The sequence below is a fragment of the Cebidichthys violaceus genome, unplaced genomic scaffold, assembly GCF_023349555.1.
Source record: "Cebidichthys violaceus isolate CVI_PGR_0920_01 unplaced genomic scaffold, fCebVio1.0.p SCAF_20, whole genome shotgun sequence".
Lineage (NCBI taxonomy): Eukaryota > Metazoa > Chordata > Actinopteri > Perciformes > Stichaeidae > Cebidichthys > Cebidichthys violaceus.
The window spans coordinates 7,797,969-7,814,654 of NW_027176373.1; the positions used below are offsets into that span (position 1 = coordinate 7,797,969).

Below are 16,686 nucleotides of genomic sequence, written 5' to 3' on the forward strand. Positions count from 1 at the left end.
ACTATACACATAAAATACTTCTTTTTTATTGTACATTTCCCTGGGCCAGGGAGATCATCTGAGATTTAGGTTGAATAACAGCCCCATTATTGATCATTCAATATTCCCTGCTGCCCCCTTTGAAGGGAATCAGTTTCCTCAACAACAGTACTCTTTAAAAAAAAAAGGTCACACTGTCTGCTTCTTCTCCTCTCTGTCCGAGTGGCACCCTGTCTGTTTTACCTCTGGTCATGTGAGAGGTCCATGGCACGGATGCCTGCGTCACAGCCTGGATAGATGTAAAGCTGTTTGAAGTCGCATGCCTGCCACACTTCCACAACTCCATTATCACCTCCTGTCACCAAGTTCTGTCCGTCGCTGCTCAACAGGATCGCCTGAAGGCAGAAAAAAAAGAGAGAGCAGTCAATGGAGGCTACAGGGCTCCAGTGTGTTGTACAAAAGTATATTGCATTGCTTATGAGTAAATATGGGTATAATTTAAGTATGTGGCAGCTGTGGCTCAGCAGGTAGAGCAGGTCGTCCACTAATCACTCGGAAGATCGGCGGTCGATCCATGGCCCCTACACTCTGCATGTTGAAGTGTCTTTGGGCAAGATTCTAAACCTCAAACCCCGAGGTTGGCACATTGTATGAATGTCTGTATGTGAACGGGTTAATATCGATGTAGTGTAAAGCTCTTTGAGTGGTCGGAAGAGTCCAGTTACCATTGATTCATGCATGAATATACCACAAAGAATATTACAGTGTTAACTCCGACAGCCTTACCCGTGTGGAATCGTTGACCTCCATTTGTGCCAGCAGTTTTCCATTTATGCTGAAGTTGCAGAAGCGGCCTCTCTCATAGTAGATGATGCAGTGGCCCTCGCTGGACACTGAGATGAGGCGAGGCCGCTGACACAGCTCTGGCCCTTCCAGGGCCCTAAGCAGGTCCCCTGTGATGGTGTGGACCAGGCACGGGCCCTCTGAGGAACAAGACCGAAGCAAGATAAAGAAGAATCTTTACATGTTTGGTTTTGGTGAAGTTAGCCTAAATGTTCAGAGGTCAGTTATCAATCTATTTGTTTTGAAATATCAGCCCAACTTAAAAAAAATAAAAAAATAAAAAGACTTTGTGGAAAACTTTCTCTTAGGCATAGACATACGTATGAAGACACACAAACCTTTAGCCCCACTGATGACCAATCCTAGCTCTGCACAGACAGACACACACACCACCTCGTGGTCATGTCCTGTCAGTACTGCCCTGGGAGCGGGATAGTCACCTAAAAGAAGCAACAAACTTAGAGACACCAGAAACCTCTGCTAGCTGTTGTTTTGTTTTTTGAACTCATTTCTGAACTAGGAACTGAGGTAAACATTCACACATGTTGTTTCCACCATGTCACCACTCACTGTTGTTAGGGTTGTCCCCAATAATGTGGTGCCGTCCACTCCAGTACCACAAAAGAAGAGTGGCATCCCTGGAGCCTGACACGATGTAGCAGTCTCCGCCGATGTAGGACTCTGATCTGGCCAGACACGTCACGACATCCCAGTGGCCAAAAACTATCTGGGTCAGTTTTCCTGTGGAGAGAAAGGAGGAAGATGCCGAAGTTAAACAAGCAGCTTTGTGACCAGGATGTCACTAAATCTCTGGACCAATAAATACAGAAATGTACTGTATGCCGAGAAGCGTAAAAAAAAAACGTTCTAAATATCCCCTAGATTAATAAATCCAAACACAAATCTAAATAAAATTGCAAATGCATGAGTCTTCATGGTCCACTTTCAAACTAGGACCTCTGACAGAATCACAAATTACAGCATTAATAAGGAGTGAAAAAAACAAACTGCTAGCTAAAAGTACATTTTTACTGTACTCAATGCTCAACGTGTCGCATAAATAATAGAAAACTTACCAGTTTCAGTGGAGTAAACACGGAAGCTCTTGTCCCAGAAGCCACAGACCAGGATGTAGCGGTTGTCGGCAGTAACCACAAAACAGTGCGTGTTGATTTGGATGCTCTGGTCCACAAGGTCAGTGATCTGACGCTTGTTCACGCCTGAGTTGTTTGCTACATGGGAGCACAAAGATGTCAGTAGGTCAATAAGGGCATACGAAGGCAATATGGTTCACAAGCTACAAGCTAACTCCAACCTTTCCTCATCTTTCACCACTCAGTTAGTTTTGCAGCCTGCGTCTCTGCAATACATGCACATAAATGTCCACTGTATTATGAGATGTATTGACTTAAGTCCCATTACTTGTGTCCTTAATGTTACCATAATGTAAAATGAATTAAATCTGCTGTGGAGATTTTTGTGCACTGACCTATAAGAGGGTCCATCTCAATGGGTAGATGATGAGCCTGCTCGAGGGAGTATCCTGGAGCTCCGCGGAGGCCTGAAGGATATAAAGGTGAAACATTACAGAGAGTCACACATGCACACCCGTACATGCACACATCATAAAACAGAGGAGGATAAATACTCAACTGCAACCTCTCACATAATCCCCTGGTCGAGGGCTCTCTGATGAAAGCACTGCTGCAGGCTTATGTAAAAAAAACAACTAAGAGCCTCAACAACAAAAGTCACTTGAGCTGCCTTATGACCCTCCATAATTACATTACCACAGTTCATTAAACCTACTCCACTGTGCTAATGAGGTCATTAAAGGTTAATTGAGGATTTGATTAACTAATATTTCCATGTCAACATGTGGATAAAATAAAAGTAAACACTAATATAATACAATAATAATAATAATAATAATAAATTGGCTCTATAACTACAGCTGGAATGAGCTAACATCTCACTACAGGCTCCCACAGTCTTAATTTCATAGCTATTGACAATATTTTAATTATGTGATTGATATGAATATATTTCAAATTAATCCTACAATTATTAATTCTATAAAATGTCACATAAATGTGAAAAATGCTCATTACAATTTCTCAGAGCCTAAAGTGATGTCGTAAAATTGCATTGGTCTGACCAATCATCTAAACAAGACATGGAACCAGCATGCATTGGTGATAAATTAAGTTATTTATATCAAACATCAAACTTGCGGCTGATACATTTTTGGTTGCTTGACTTATCAATACACTCACTTAACATTCAGCCCAATTATGAACTTTGTGTGCTACTGTATAATCAAGGGATTGCAATAGTGTAGTTTCACTGTAATGTAATGTCATGCTCTGTTCTTCATAATGGTGTAACTTGTAAACTTGCAGAACTGAGGATCTTTGGGTTAAATTTCCATTTCTAGATGATTATTTCTATCATGCACTCACCGACTGTGTTGTGCCAGCGGTTGACGGCAAACAGTCGGCTACATGTGACGGTGACGGCTGCTGGTATGCTGAGGTGGGGGAGCGTGTTGGCCGCGACGTGAGTGACAGGGGAGTTGGAGGGGAACTTGAGCACCATGATGACGTCCTGCTGCATCTGATCCTTAAACATCAGTGGGCTCTGGGGAAGGAAACACTGGTGAGACAGACAGAGAAAGAGAGAGGGACAGAGAGGAAGAGGAGGGCAGAGCGGGGAGGGATGGTCGGGGGAGAGAGGACGAGGGCAATGGAGACGGAGGTAGAGGGAGAGACAGAACAGATGGGACGGAGGGAGGGAAGGAAGGGAAAAGGTAGATTAGTGGGAGCACAGGGTCAGAGCAGGTACACACACTGAGGGGGGCTCTAGGCCTATAGGAGAGGAGGTGGAGGCACTGGTTGGTTCGGGGTTCAGAGGACTGACAGGTTTGGGTTGACATGGATGGCTTTGATCTGAAGACACTGAGGCCTTGTTCTGCTTAGCAGGGAGGACAGAAAGGCTAAAACTAGGGCAGAACTTGCTTTAAAAAAAAGCATAATTACATAAACTTGTACGTAATAAAACCTCTAAATTTGTATATCGGGATAAAATGTGCTATGAATATGACAAATAAACCTCAACATGCCTATAAAAATGAGAGAGATTGTGAAAAACTCTCTTCCTGTTCCCAAAGTGAACATTTTCTCAATAACAACCTCTCAATGGAATAACATTGACTTAGGGAACATGCAACAAATAGGTCTGTATATTTCTGTTGTGTTTTTCAGTAGGTCTGCAGCTGAGCTCTAATATGTGAGTACAGCTGACCTGTGAGTTGTTGTTTTTTTAAAGCATATACAACAAGGTATTCTCACCAGGTGCATAGCGGAGGAGCGAGGTGGGTGTGGCTCGATCAGCAGCTGGGAGGGGATCTGACCACACGCCTGAATCTGGCACTCAACCACCTACAGTCAGAGAAACAGAGACGGGGTTAACATAGGAGAGGAAGAGGAATCATCTGGAAACTATTCGTCTCAGAGCTTTACATTTTTCATCAATCGGATGCGACCACATGATCGAGAAGACAGCACTCTCTATCACGGAGAATCACGGGAGATTTCTGCATGCATTGTCGATGTGTTGTCAGAGAAACCAACCTCACGTTGCGCAGCATCTGCATTGTCTAGGTTGATTGCTCCCTCATAGGACAAGAAGTTGAACACGTTGAGAGATCGTACTGCTTCTGGCCCTCGCTGCTTGTAGCCAAATATTAGATCAATCCACTGGTGAAGCTGACACGACACAAACTCGCTCTCCAACGCCTGGTTGAAGTAACAGGTGCAGAGAGAGGAAGAAAGAGGGTCAAGAATATGTTCAGTGTCTGTCGAGGAGACATAAACAGAAGGATCAAACTTTTCTTTTAGCTTTTTCATATTCTAGAAAAGATTTTGTCTCTCACCATCCGGTTAATGCGGACAAAGTCTTCAGGTTTCTTGGCCCAGGCGGGAAGCTCCACGTCACACGCAGAAACTCCATCATCACGCACCCCGAGCTCGTACTCATTACTGTTAACGAACATCTCAGGCAAGTAGTAGAACTCTGGGATCAGCTCCTGATGGACACGACAGAAACACACATCATTATTTTGCTGAAATTAGTAGATTTTACAACACACAAATTCTGACCCTTTAGGATGAGATCTAGGGCATTTGACAATATGTGAATGTCTTCACTCCTCATACATTTAGATATCTTCAAATTAAAACTAAACTGAATGGCAACATTAGGTTTTTCAAACATTTTTTTTAACCTACTTAGCTGAAAAAAAATACTTTCGGTACTTCCTGTTATTGTGTTTTCAGTTATTTGTTTCTATGCTTCAATGTTTTACACTAATCTTAACTTCTCGCTTCAGTAGGACGTTCCTTCAACCCATCAGGAATAGTTACCTTGACATCAGCCGTGTCCCTCTGGCAGTTCCTCCACGAGCAGCCGATGCCAGAGAAGGCTCTTTCCGGATGGTCGAACTTGTTATCGTTAGCGTTGAGGAAAAACGTTGTAAAGGGCTCCTGCAGACACACACATAGACAAATTAATTTAATACAGAAGCCTTGGGTCTCTGCCCGTGTGCTCAAGCGGCTCTCTGAAGGTTAAGGTCTGTAAGTGTGTGAAGTTCAGCCGGTGCTTACTATTCTGAGCATCCACATCAGGGTTGAATGAGCAGTGGAGTACAGAGTTGTATAGTGGTGAGGGGGCGTGCTGTCATCATCCCACGTCTCGTAGCGCTCTGCATAAAACGCTGCTCGCTTGGGATTCAGGGCACCAATTGGCTGGAGGAAACCAGAGAGAAATAACTGGTTTTAGTGAAAGATGACACAAGAAAATCATACATTGGTTTCAGAAAGCATGTCATATATTATAACAGTCAACACATATCTGTAGGATGAGGGGAGGCAAGGAATCCATGGTGTTATTATGTGGCTTTGATTTGTTCTCACTCCAATTTACTTTTCCCCCTTTGTTTGGGTTTATAGCATCTTCTTTGTAGCATACATGACATTCATTGGAAAAAGTGCTGTATGTCAGAGTGCTCTAACCTTGGAGAGGTCTCTGAAGTTGCCAGGTAGAGTGAGGTCGAGCTCCTCTGAATCAAAGTTGGTCAAGACCCAGGGGAAGATGGGGTACTGGTTCAAATCATTGTAAGTCCTCCCTGCAGAGACAAAAGATGGAACGGAAAAAACATTATTCCTTTATAGCTGTGTCACAAGATGGTCCCATATGACAACATGCCTTGTTATTGTTCTGTGCATTACTACATTAGTTTGGGTTTTACACTGACACATTTTGGTGGTCCCCTGCTGGAGTCTGAGCTGAAAGACTTTCTGGTGAACCTGCATGATTTCATCTGATTTGAATGCATAATCCGACCCGGTGGCAACGATGACACACATTAAGGCAAGGCAAGGCAAGGCAAGTTTATTTGTATAGCACATTTCAACAACAAGGCAATTCAAAGTGCTTCACATAAAACCACATAAAACCTAATGTTAAGAATAACAATATACAAACAGCAAATTCTCACTCTTATGGTCTTGTTTCCTAATGCAGGTAATATAAAGTCATCAGTATTAAATTGATAAACACATTGAGTTTCATAAGTGGTTAAAAGTTCCTCTCAGTAACATTAATACATGCTACAATATGCTAACTGTAAACGGCAACATAAAACTTTTGCTATCAATTTCCCGGCTTCAAAACCTCCACGCCTCACAAACAAGGCTGAAACGTTTAATTAATGAGACTAACTTATTGATGCGAGCAAAGATTAAGTGCTAGACTGGTGTTACAATTACGCGGACCAAGGTTTTATGTTAGTGTGATAAAAGACATTCCCAACAGGGAGAGGCGTAAAAGCACAAGCTGTTGACAAACTGCTAGATGTCAGCATATGTTTAGGCGTTTAAACACATTATCAGTGGTTGCAAGTCATCTACAGCAGATGTGTATTTGAAGCTCCTTCTGTGTTTCTATTACATACGTACATATATCAAAATATATTATGACATATTAATAGCTGCAGTAATTATTTTCAATTCCTTACCAACTGGTCAATTGTCATTATGGCTGCTTTAACGTATTGACAGGTCACACAGGTGACTGTTGTGCAAACTGCAGCTAAAAAAGGTTTATCTTATTCAAATCTTCCAGGTTCTTTATCTGGTTTCTTCAATGAAGTATTTTTATACATTGGCTTATCTATTCATGCACATGGAGAGACATTTCTGGCTGTGCAGTTATTTTTGAACAACACAGAACAACAACAACTGTCAGAGCAACCAGATAAGGTCACATTAGTAAAATCGTCACAGAAAATGTCAACATCACACGGTGGAAAGAGAGACAATGAAGGAAACAGGAAGCATTCTCTAATTATATGGTTTGGTCTGAGAACAAAGATGGCTACATTAGACAGGGTTGTGTGTTTGACCACTAACTGTTCATATATTATTTAGAGGCTAAGATCCACAATAACTTAGCAGAATGAGACCTCCTGAAATGTGATTGAATGTGGACTTTACCTGCAATCGTGTTGAGGAACATGAGGTACTCAAAGTTGGAGATCTCTCTCCTCTGCCAGCGCTGCGTCATGTTGGATGACTTGAAGAGCTGACGAGGGGTGGCCAAGGAAATTCGCCTGGGACACACACACACACACACACACACACATTGAAATTCCTTGCTATCACACCAGTAATAAATACCGCTCTAATACACCATAGTGGTGGACCAGCTGATTATACCCTGCACCTACCTGGCCTGTGGCAGGCCGTAACTCGTTCCTACACCAACCCGTGGGAGACTGTAGACCACCCGTTTGACTGTGCCCTGGTCGGGGAAGTTAAACATCACAGACGCTGGAGAGAGGAGGAGACAAGATATGGTCAACAGATATAATCACTCACCAAACAGGGTATACAATACTTCATAGTGGTGACATTAGAATGAGTGGCTACAATGCAATATAAGACTAGAGCCCAGGCAGTGTTAGTACTCTTCATCTGCACTATAGCAGACAGAAGGACAGAATCTGTCTAATAACACTTGGGATAACAATGATGCTATTCTAATGTTCTTCATTACATGTTTTACTTAATACTTATTGCTAAGAGACACATTTCAAACACCAATTGGATATCTGTTTCTAAAAATGTTTACCATTTTTCTAGACATTTTATCAATGCTAATAAGAAATCTGCAGACTTACTTCTGTTGGCCATGAAGACCTCTAGTCCGGTATTCTGCAGCAGGTAGCGTCTGGAGAACACGGCTCGGATCTCACTGAACATCCATTTACCATGCAGACCCTCTGAGTAGGCCAGTACCTGTTGAGGTTCGACATCCATTGAAAAATACATTTCAACATAAAGACATACCTCCAAATTAATTGGATCTATGAGTGAAAAGCAGAAAATAAAAATGAAAACTTTTTTTAATGTAATACAGGAAGACAGCTTGCCCTTACTTTAGCGTCAGTCGTCTTGAATGTAGGATCCTCTTCATCCACCTCAAAGTAGATCTCAGTAGTAGTGATGGACAGAGTGCCTCGAGCCACCACCACTGGAGCCACCAACTGAGCTGGAGTACTCAGAACCACTGGGCCTGGGGAGGCATATGTATTACTACTACAGGCATTCATAGCACTGACAGGCTCACGGTACACAACAGTAATCATCACACACAACAGACAATTAATAAGCACACGTTCTGTAATAGAGTAATTTCATGTTAGTTAAGTTGATTATTTATTTGCTTCTTCTACTTTGCGTACTATTGTAAACAACCCACCAGGTGGGTCAGAAGTCAGAGAGGAACAGCTGGATTAAATAAAGTACTTGGCCTTGCATCAGTTTTTAGTAAATTATGATTTATTTTGCTTGAGTCAGATAAATCAGCTGGATGGTTAGTGCAGCTGCAAAACTTTCAAATGACTTGCCTTTGGAGGTAAAAAGTCTCGGACGGAAACGTACTAAAAACAAGAGTCATAGACAGTTTACTGTTCAGTTGTACTGTAGCATGGTGACTGTGTGTGTGTGTGTGTGTGTGTGTGTCTTTATGCGAGTGCATCTTACCAGCAAGGTTATCAATCTCTTTTTCCTGCAGCAGGCTGACAGCGTCATCGTCTCCCTCCAGCATTAACTCCGCCTCTGGGTTCTGCGTGACCACTGATTGGCTGCGGAAAGTTTTCTTCGACTTAAGCCCCTCCTCGTCTTCTTCTGAACCTGTTTTGAGTGTGTTTTTAATTGTGCGTGTAAGGATTGAGTGTATGCAAAAAGCAGAACATACCAAGTACACTATGTTTACATTCGTACACATTACTGACCGTATTCCTCCAGAGCTTTGAGTGACACATCGGCGTGAGTGGATCCAGAGGCATTTCGCACAAATCTCCTTCTCCTCCTCAGGTCATCCTCCCAGTAGTCTAGACGCCAGAAGTCATGTAATTGGCTGAAGACATAAAAGAAAAGGAATACAGACGAGTAATTTATTTAGTGGGAGGGGCAAACAAGGTGTATATTTTGGGACTTTTTCCTCAAGGACAATAAAGTTTGAGTTAAAGCTGAAATTATTTAGTGAAAAGATTCCTCTTTATTGGGTTAAAGGGTGGTATTTGAACAACTCTGCAAACACAAATAAATGGCTTAAAGATAAAAGTTGTTTTTTTTTTTACCTCTTCTTTTACCCCCTTTGTATTTCGTGTCGCAGTGGTAAAGGTAAGGTAATGCATTAGCTGACAAGGAAACTTTTAAAAAAGGAAGGGTCATCGTAATGCTGTCACGATGAAGGGTCATCATAATGACAGCATTATAATTTTGCATTGTTACCAGACTATGGTGCCAGTTCTATTAACTGACGTGATAAGGTCCCTAAAGAGTTTGCTGCTTTGGGACCTGATCTTGAGTTCCCCGTCTCGCAATGTAGCATAAGAATTTTATTAGTCATATTGTCATATTCATATGTCATCAGCTAATGAAGACTTTCAAAACGCGGGCACCTCCCATTTGTTGGTGGTTTCTTTTGATCCCCTCTGGTTTAAGCTCAAACACACCTACGCTTTGTAGCTGCCTGCGGCTTCTTGCTGGTTGAGGTCATTGGTGTGATACTTTTGGTATTAAAATAACCCTAACACTTGTGAGATGTGTTGATATGTGTAAATATCAGTATATATGTTACTGGTTAAGAGTATATTAAGATGGCACACAGCACAAACTGAATGGGGCGAGCATGGCCTGTCCCAGTGTAACCCACCATATCTGTGTTGTTTCACCTCTGACTGAAAAAGAACACAACACATTATGTGATGTTGACTGATGTTTTTTAACGTGCGTGTTTGTTTTCCTTGTTATTGGTCTCCAAACAGATCATGGCTCTGTCCTGCAGCTACATAGAGCTCAACTCAAGATATTACATGATCATGTTACATGACCAAACTATTATCGTTGACCAGACTGCAAATATAACCTGACAAATTTATTAATGGCTCTGATTATAACTGTCTGGACTTAATGACAGGGTCTGTCAGAGTAAGGTAAACAGTCTTAATTAGCACTCGATTGTATGCTAATGCCTTCAATTTCATGCAAGTCATCTATATGATTAACTAGCACACACATAGGTCATGACAGCAATTAAGCTCGAGAGGCTGTAACATTCACCAACACCGCAGCTCCCTGTCTGTTTCTTCAGCACCTTCACAATTCACAATTCACCTTCACATTTCTTACCAATGTTAACAGTTTTATCTCCAAATGAATGCAGATATTGTTGGCGAACGTTTGCTAAACCCAGATTTATGCATATCAAATTTGGCGATTGGTGCCACCTCCTTACAATAAAATGAAATATTATTGAGAGCTGACTAACGCCAGGAAGTACACTTGGACCAAAGCTGTTCTCGTAGCAACAGAATGACATTAAAAAGAACTACAGAGCCACGGTGATTTAAGAAGAAAACAGATGAAAAGTAACGTTTGGACATGCAAGTGTGGTTGAAATTCTCAATTAGAATTATATGCGAATGTACACAAAAGTTAAAAATATAATCAAGGCCAGAGCACTTCAGATGCAATTAAACTTTCTTTTTTTAATCCGAGTGCAAAAGGTGTTTATTAACAGCATACACGTTGTGCCAAACAATTTACTTAATCAACAGTGACATGAAGAAGTCAGGCATCAGATGCCGCATGTCACATGCTCTCAAATCTGGTGACAGATCTGGATAATAAGCAATCATTGATTTAATGTGTGTCTGTGAGTGCGTTAAATAAGGAGATCAGTCCTGCACAGCTACTAAGCAGCAACGATGTTAGGATTCAGCTGTCTGTGTGTGCTGAAGTCGATGTACGATAAACTATGTTAAATAAGACCTGATTGCTTCATGAAGCCTGCTTTACACGAAACATGTCATCTTTTATAAAAGTCTATATTTCAGCACTGATCATACCCACGATGTGGAAACTTTTTCAGAAATAACGTTTTCTCAGTCGGTGATGTGAAGCTGATGCTACTACTGGGTTTATGAATTTATGGTGTAAAAATATTTACAGTGATGGACATGATGGACGGTGCTCACTTAATAGTCCTTACACATACTGATGACATTTTCTCATTATATGCAAGAAGAGCTCCATGTGCACTCAGCCGGTGTAACGTCAGCTGTCAAATGACATCCCGAGGAACAACAATCTAAAAATGTCCCAGAGCATAATTTGACATGAAGTTCCACGCATCTCCCCCTCACCTCTGTGACATTGTCCCCCATGCTCCGTGCTTATTGGTCAGGATGTTGAGGATCTTCTGTTTCAGCTGGTTAGCGGTTACATGATCTCTGTGCTTGGCCGCGCTGATGAGGTGATCGCACATTTTCTCCTCCTCTCTCCGGTCCGCAGCGTACTGGGCGCAGTTAGACTGCAGGAGAGTGGGAGGTAAAATCAGTAACAACAATGAGCATTACACGTTAGACACTTCATGTGACTTTTTACCTGCAGGCACTTATCATCATATGTATCACATATATCGTCGTTACCTCAAATTCAGCATGTTTGTGTACATCCTCTGCCCTCTGCCTGTTCAGGATGAACTCTGCTTCGTTGGCAACACGCACAATATGATCCTTCATGGCGTGGCAAAGAAGTCTGGTGAGGGATTGAAGAGAGCAACAAACATGACAGGCAATAGAAACACCTCCATTTACAAAAAAAATCTAATTTTCAACGACAGGGAATGTAAGCAAGTTTCCATCAAAGTGTCAACCTTTTCTAAATGACACCAATAAGACCTGTCCATCTGCTGCTGAAGCTTATGTATGTATGGGTAAACAGAATTTACAAAATGTGGCTTCTTTTTTTTGGATGCATATTTATCTTTTTTGAGTTGTACTTCAATTTTGTACAACACAGTTTGGAGTAAAACAGGCACTGTGATTATACCTGGACAAATCAAATGTACACTTATATGCACTGTAATGATTTGACTTCCTACTGAACTCACATTCATCATACCCATCACCTGTAGTTGCTAAGTGCTGATAACAGTGTTGTTGTTAATGTGTAAATCCCATTACCTTCCCTCGTTGATGAGCTCAATGAAGGCCAGTCCAGCGTTCTTTTGAATGGAGTTTTGCCACTCCTAAGTGTAGAGAATGCATCAGAATTAGTATGGTTGGGGGTATGGGTGTATCATATGGATGAAAACTATCACTAAATAGATCATTTTATGCTGATATTCATTTTCTGGAGTTTTGTTGAAATGCCTGAGAACCTGATACCTGAGAAATATAGATACTTCCTCACAAAAGTCCTGTGAATTCAATATTGCCACAAAGCAATCCTGCTTATCATTTTGCAACATTGTCCACAATGGCCAAATAAAAATTGTGTATGGTTACCAGAGCTATGTGGGTATACACGATATAGTAAAATCCCTTTGTCAATGGTTTCACAATATATTTTGTCACAGAGCTACGGTTAATCAGCTGATCAACATGTAAGAAGCGTCTGTGAATGCCGAGATTTAAAAAATTGTTTTAGTCAAGATAAAATATAAATTCATATACCAACAATATTGTAAAGGTACATTAGCACAAAACTGCAAAAAATAAGGAGGAAGAAACATCTTAAGAGCTTTCTAATGCACCCGTCGGCCTAACAGGACGTGAGTGTTTAATGTGTCTGTGCATATTAGAGCGGAGACTTCTGAGCAGGATGAGAGTGTTGCTGAAAGCCTCAAAATATCAGAGCTCCATTAGCTCCACTAGCTCTAAAGGCTGTCAAGGACATGTGGGACCGTCTCAGGTTACACCCGCCCCATCCAGAGGATCGATATCTGGGCTAGGGTTCGCTCTCCTGGGCCTCTAATGGAAGACAAGGCCGGAGCCAGGGGTAATACTATACATGCTGACGAGCAGCCAGGCAGGAGGGTGGAGGGGAGGAGAAAGGAGAGGGAGTGGTGAGAGGATGGGGCAGTAGAAGATGAAAGCAGTTTCCACTGAAATTGGACCAGTAAAGCACTGATGGTATGGTAGATGATGAAGCAGTAAGAGAGTATAAAGTGGAGACCACAGTAGTAGAGTTGAAAAGAAAAGGGAAAGGACCGAGGGGCTCCTCTAAGGAGAAGAAGCTCTTACAGGCAGCCAACGAAACAGACTATAGTTGGGAGACCGACTTCATAATATGAAAGAAAAAGAAGACGGGGAAAGCTTTGTAGTGGTAAGTACCTCTCTGTTGTCACCTTGTCTTTAGAGTCTTATTATGTAAAATAAAGATACTGGCTTTGAATGGAAGTTAGATAAACGACCCCAAAAACATTAATTAAGCTGTGATGCTTATGTGATTTAGTTTAGTTCAGTTTAGTAAAATCGAGTCAGAAAAGTTTATGTGCATGTGATTGACGTGGAAGATTATTTTTGTGGCCTTGCTATTAGTGAGGGAAAACTATGGTGTGATGATGGCATATAAGTCAATATTATATTACATCTGCAATGCGCTGATTACATAGTCAACACTGCCTCGCAGGACAGGTCCATAACTCAACAGCTTCCTGTGTGCAGCCGACTCAGCCATTTTCATGGGTCTAAAAACACAGAAACACTTTCAGAATGGGTTAGAAACGAGATAAATTAAGGATGACTTTGTCAGGCTCAGGCGCAAAGTGGATCATATGTGTGAGGACGGTAAACAGAGAGACAAGGGAGGAGAGGTGAAGGGTTACCAACCTGAGAACAGAGCAGCATTACGAGCTCCACCACAGACGTGCTAGACTTCATGCACACCAGACCTGCAGCACAGAGACATACAGCACAGTCAGGAGCCTCTCTTTCTTTTTCTCTGACACACACACACACACACACACACACACACACACACACACACACACACTGCCGCGAGACATAAAAATATCATCAAAGAATTCACTGTAGTGTCAGTGGTTTCTGCTATTGTATACAGTAATCATAGTCAGGTTTATAAAAAAAGCATGCCACAGAGAGGACAGGAACAAACAGTAGAGAGAAAGATGAGAAAGGAGAGATTGAGGGGAGGGAGGAAAGGGAGTAGGAGGAGAGCAGAGGGAGAGATCAACATTGAGACAGTGGATCACAAAAACAGGACACCAGGAAGCAGGTGGGCAGAGGGAGGAAGCATCACATTTAGTACAATCTGTAATACCAGTAGTATTAATACTTTTACATAATCTGATTTACAAGCGTCATTGCCTAGCTAGCTGTTTTCAGAATAGTAGTAAATACTGACTTCATACCTGCTTGACGGATGAGTGAAGCAGCCAGCTCAAAGACACTCACCCACTCATTCACTCACTCTCAACTAATCACACAGAAAACACATCCACTCGTCCGCTCACTTTCTCTCAAGTCTTTCTCATACACAAGGATCGCGGTGAGGGACAGTGAATGGGGAGACTCCACAGAGAGACGCCAGTTAGAAAAAAAGGAGCCGTGTACAGCACCTGTACCTTCTATGAGCAGTTCCTGCCCATGGCTACCCAGCAGCGTCCTGGACAGGAAGGGAGCAAAATCCACAAAAATCTCCCTCAGCAGGGGCGCCACTTTCTCCAGAGCGCGCTCGAGCTTGGTGGTGATACTGTGGCGGAAATAAGTCAGAAAAAGATGAAGGGAATAGGAGTGAAGATAAGACAAGCAACAGACAGATGACCTCAGAAGAGCATGTGAGGTATAAACTCAGGGGATATACAGTAGGTGAGGAAGGGAGTGAGAAAAACATGCTAGATAGAAATGAGTAGAGATAGGTGAGAAAACGGGAGGAGGGAAAGCACAGGACACATTACACAGGAGAGGAGACGGGAGAAGGCAAGCTGAGATACTTTTACGAGAAAGAAATAGAAAAATGTCTGAAATGAACACAGAAGACACTCAAAATGTACAGAATTAAAGTGTATGTCATGATGGTTTGGTATGGAAGCACCATGTCTGGGTTAGTATAAGTAAGGAAAGGTTGATGGTAATATAGTTGTATTGCTAATTGTTAATCAACTTAAGTCTTACATCTAAAAAAGTGTCCTTACTTTAAAACTGCACTAGAAAAATATTGTATATATTCTATCTTGACTTGCTACACATCTTCACATAAGTGCCTTTGTTTGTGCACAAGTTTAGAGCACGTGCAGAGTAAAATACTTATCTATGTTCAGTTAACAAATGGAGAAAGTAGGGCAAGAAGAGTATACAGCCAAGCAGACTAAAATATGGAGCCGTATCAGCATGTAACTTCTGAAACAGACCTGGGTCACTAGTGTTTACAAATTCCTATTTTTGCTTCAAGCTGCTCAGAGTAGCAGATGGGTGACATTTGCAAAAGTTACAGCGAAGGTTAAAACAGGACTGCTACAATTGTGCAACAAGTGCTCCTACAAGCTATTTGCAAAGACAGTTTGACTCAGGTCTGATCTTGAGTTTGGGAGTTAGTGTGAGGAGACAGCCATGCCAGAAGTGACAGAGTTAAAAAAAAAATGATGTGATGCTAACTGTTGAAGCTGTTAGCAAAGATTGTCTGTCCTTCCTCCCATGGCATTCTGGGAACATTTAGTAGTGGATTGGGCGTAGCAGAGGGTGTGTAGTTGAGGGGGGGGGCATGGGGGGAGGACGAGTATCTCCTTGCCTAAAACACTGTCCTGCATCTCGGGGAGCTGCCTGGAAGCCTGCCAGAGAGCTAAAAGACTTGAGCTCAGGGGGCGTCTGACCGCTGCGCAGCGCACACTGCGCCACCTCACAATAGGCACTGCAATACAAACCACACACATACAGACACACACACTGATTAAAGAACACATGCACACGCGCGCACGCACCCTCTCACATGCGTGTGCACGTAACTGCACATGTCATTACAAACTGTCTGACATGTCTAAGGAGAGAGTACATTGACAGAAATGTTACAGTACAAGCTGCTACAATGTTCAAAGGAATTATAAATGATTTCTTATTGTAATGTTATTTCCTAATTATTAACATATGGCAGATCAACTTATACTTTATTAGCGAGTGTCAGATGTCTATACAGGGTATGGAAACACAACTAATTCACAGGTTTATGTTTATGACAATCTCATTTACATGTTTTATAAAAAAGTAATCCAGCGGGACGGCTGATATTTCCACACTCTACAGTATATTGTTATTGTGACATTAAAACACAGTGTCATGTCAGGGATGAAGAGCACCATAGTGTAGACTGAGTGAGATGTGTGGGTGGTATGCGTGCATGTGAGCAGAAAATATGAATGTGAGAGTTACCACAGATAGAGTAGTTTTACTATCTTTCAGAAGAATATTATTATTATTAATCGATATCAGCTTTA

General features: G+C 41.9%; 1 protein-coding gene across 19 annotated transcripts in view; it reads right to left on the minus strand.

Moving 5' to 3' along the window:
* nbeaa (neurobeachin a) overlaps window positions 1-16,686 on the minus strand; it is an 85,973-nt gene that overhangs the window by 1,766 nt on the left and 67,521 nt on the right. For 3 of the 19 annotated variants that reach the window (XM_068716005.1, XM_068715997.1, XM_068715996.1), the window contains 26 exons: window positions 15,987-16,106; window positions 14,818-14,951; window positions 14,069-14,130; window positions 12,419-12,483; window positions 11,882-11,990; window positions 11,597-11,763; window positions 9,179-9,303; window positions 8,928-9,077; window positions 8,792-8,824; window positions 8,321-8,457; window positions 8,063-8,180; window positions 7,610-7,712; window positions 7,377-7,492; window positions 5,895-6,007; window positions 5,487-5,627; window positions 5,247-5,366; window positions 4,757-4,909; window positions 4,455-4,619; window positions 4,173-4,262; window positions 3,285-3,477; window positions 2,312-2,383; window positions 1,899-2,054; window positions 1,393-1,563; window positions 1,161-1,262; window positions 766-962; window positions 223-374 (listed from right to left, as the gene is read on the minus strand). In XM_068716005.1, the coding sequence (XP_068572106.1) occupies window positions 223-374; window positions 766-962; window positions 1,161-1,262; window positions 1,393-1,563; window positions 1,899-2,054; window positions 2,312-2,383; window positions 3,285-3,477; window positions 4,173-4,262; window positions 4,455-4,619; window positions 4,757-4,909; window positions 5,247-5,366; window positions 5,487-5,627; window positions 5,895-6,007; window positions 7,377-7,492; window positions 7,610-7,712; window positions 8,063-8,180; window positions 8,321-8,457; window positions 8,792-8,824; window positions 8,928-9,077; window positions 9,179-9,303; window positions 11,597-11,763; window positions 11,882-11,990; window positions 12,419-12,483; window positions 14,069-14,130; window positions 14,818-14,951; window positions 15,987-16,106 (3,264 nt within the window). The remainder of the gene's footprint in view (window positions 1-222; window positions 375-765; window positions 963-1,160; window positions 1,263-1,392; window positions 1,564-1,898; window positions 2,055-2,311; window positions 2,384-3,284; window positions 3,478-4,172; window positions 4,263-4,454; window positions 4,620-4,756; window positions 4,910-5,246; window positions 5,367-5,486; window positions 5,628-5,894; window positions 6,008-7,376; window positions 7,493-7,609; window positions 7,713-8,062; window positions 8,181-8,320; window positions 8,458-8,791; window positions 8,825-8,927; window positions 9,078-9,178; window positions 9,304-11,596; window positions 11,764-11,881; window positions 11,991-12,418; window positions 12,484-14,068; window positions 14,131-14,817; window positions 14,952-15,986; window positions 16,107-16,686) is intronic. The other 16 variants (XM_068716011.1, XM_068716010.1, XM_068716004.1 and 13 more) reach the window with 12 other exon arrangements.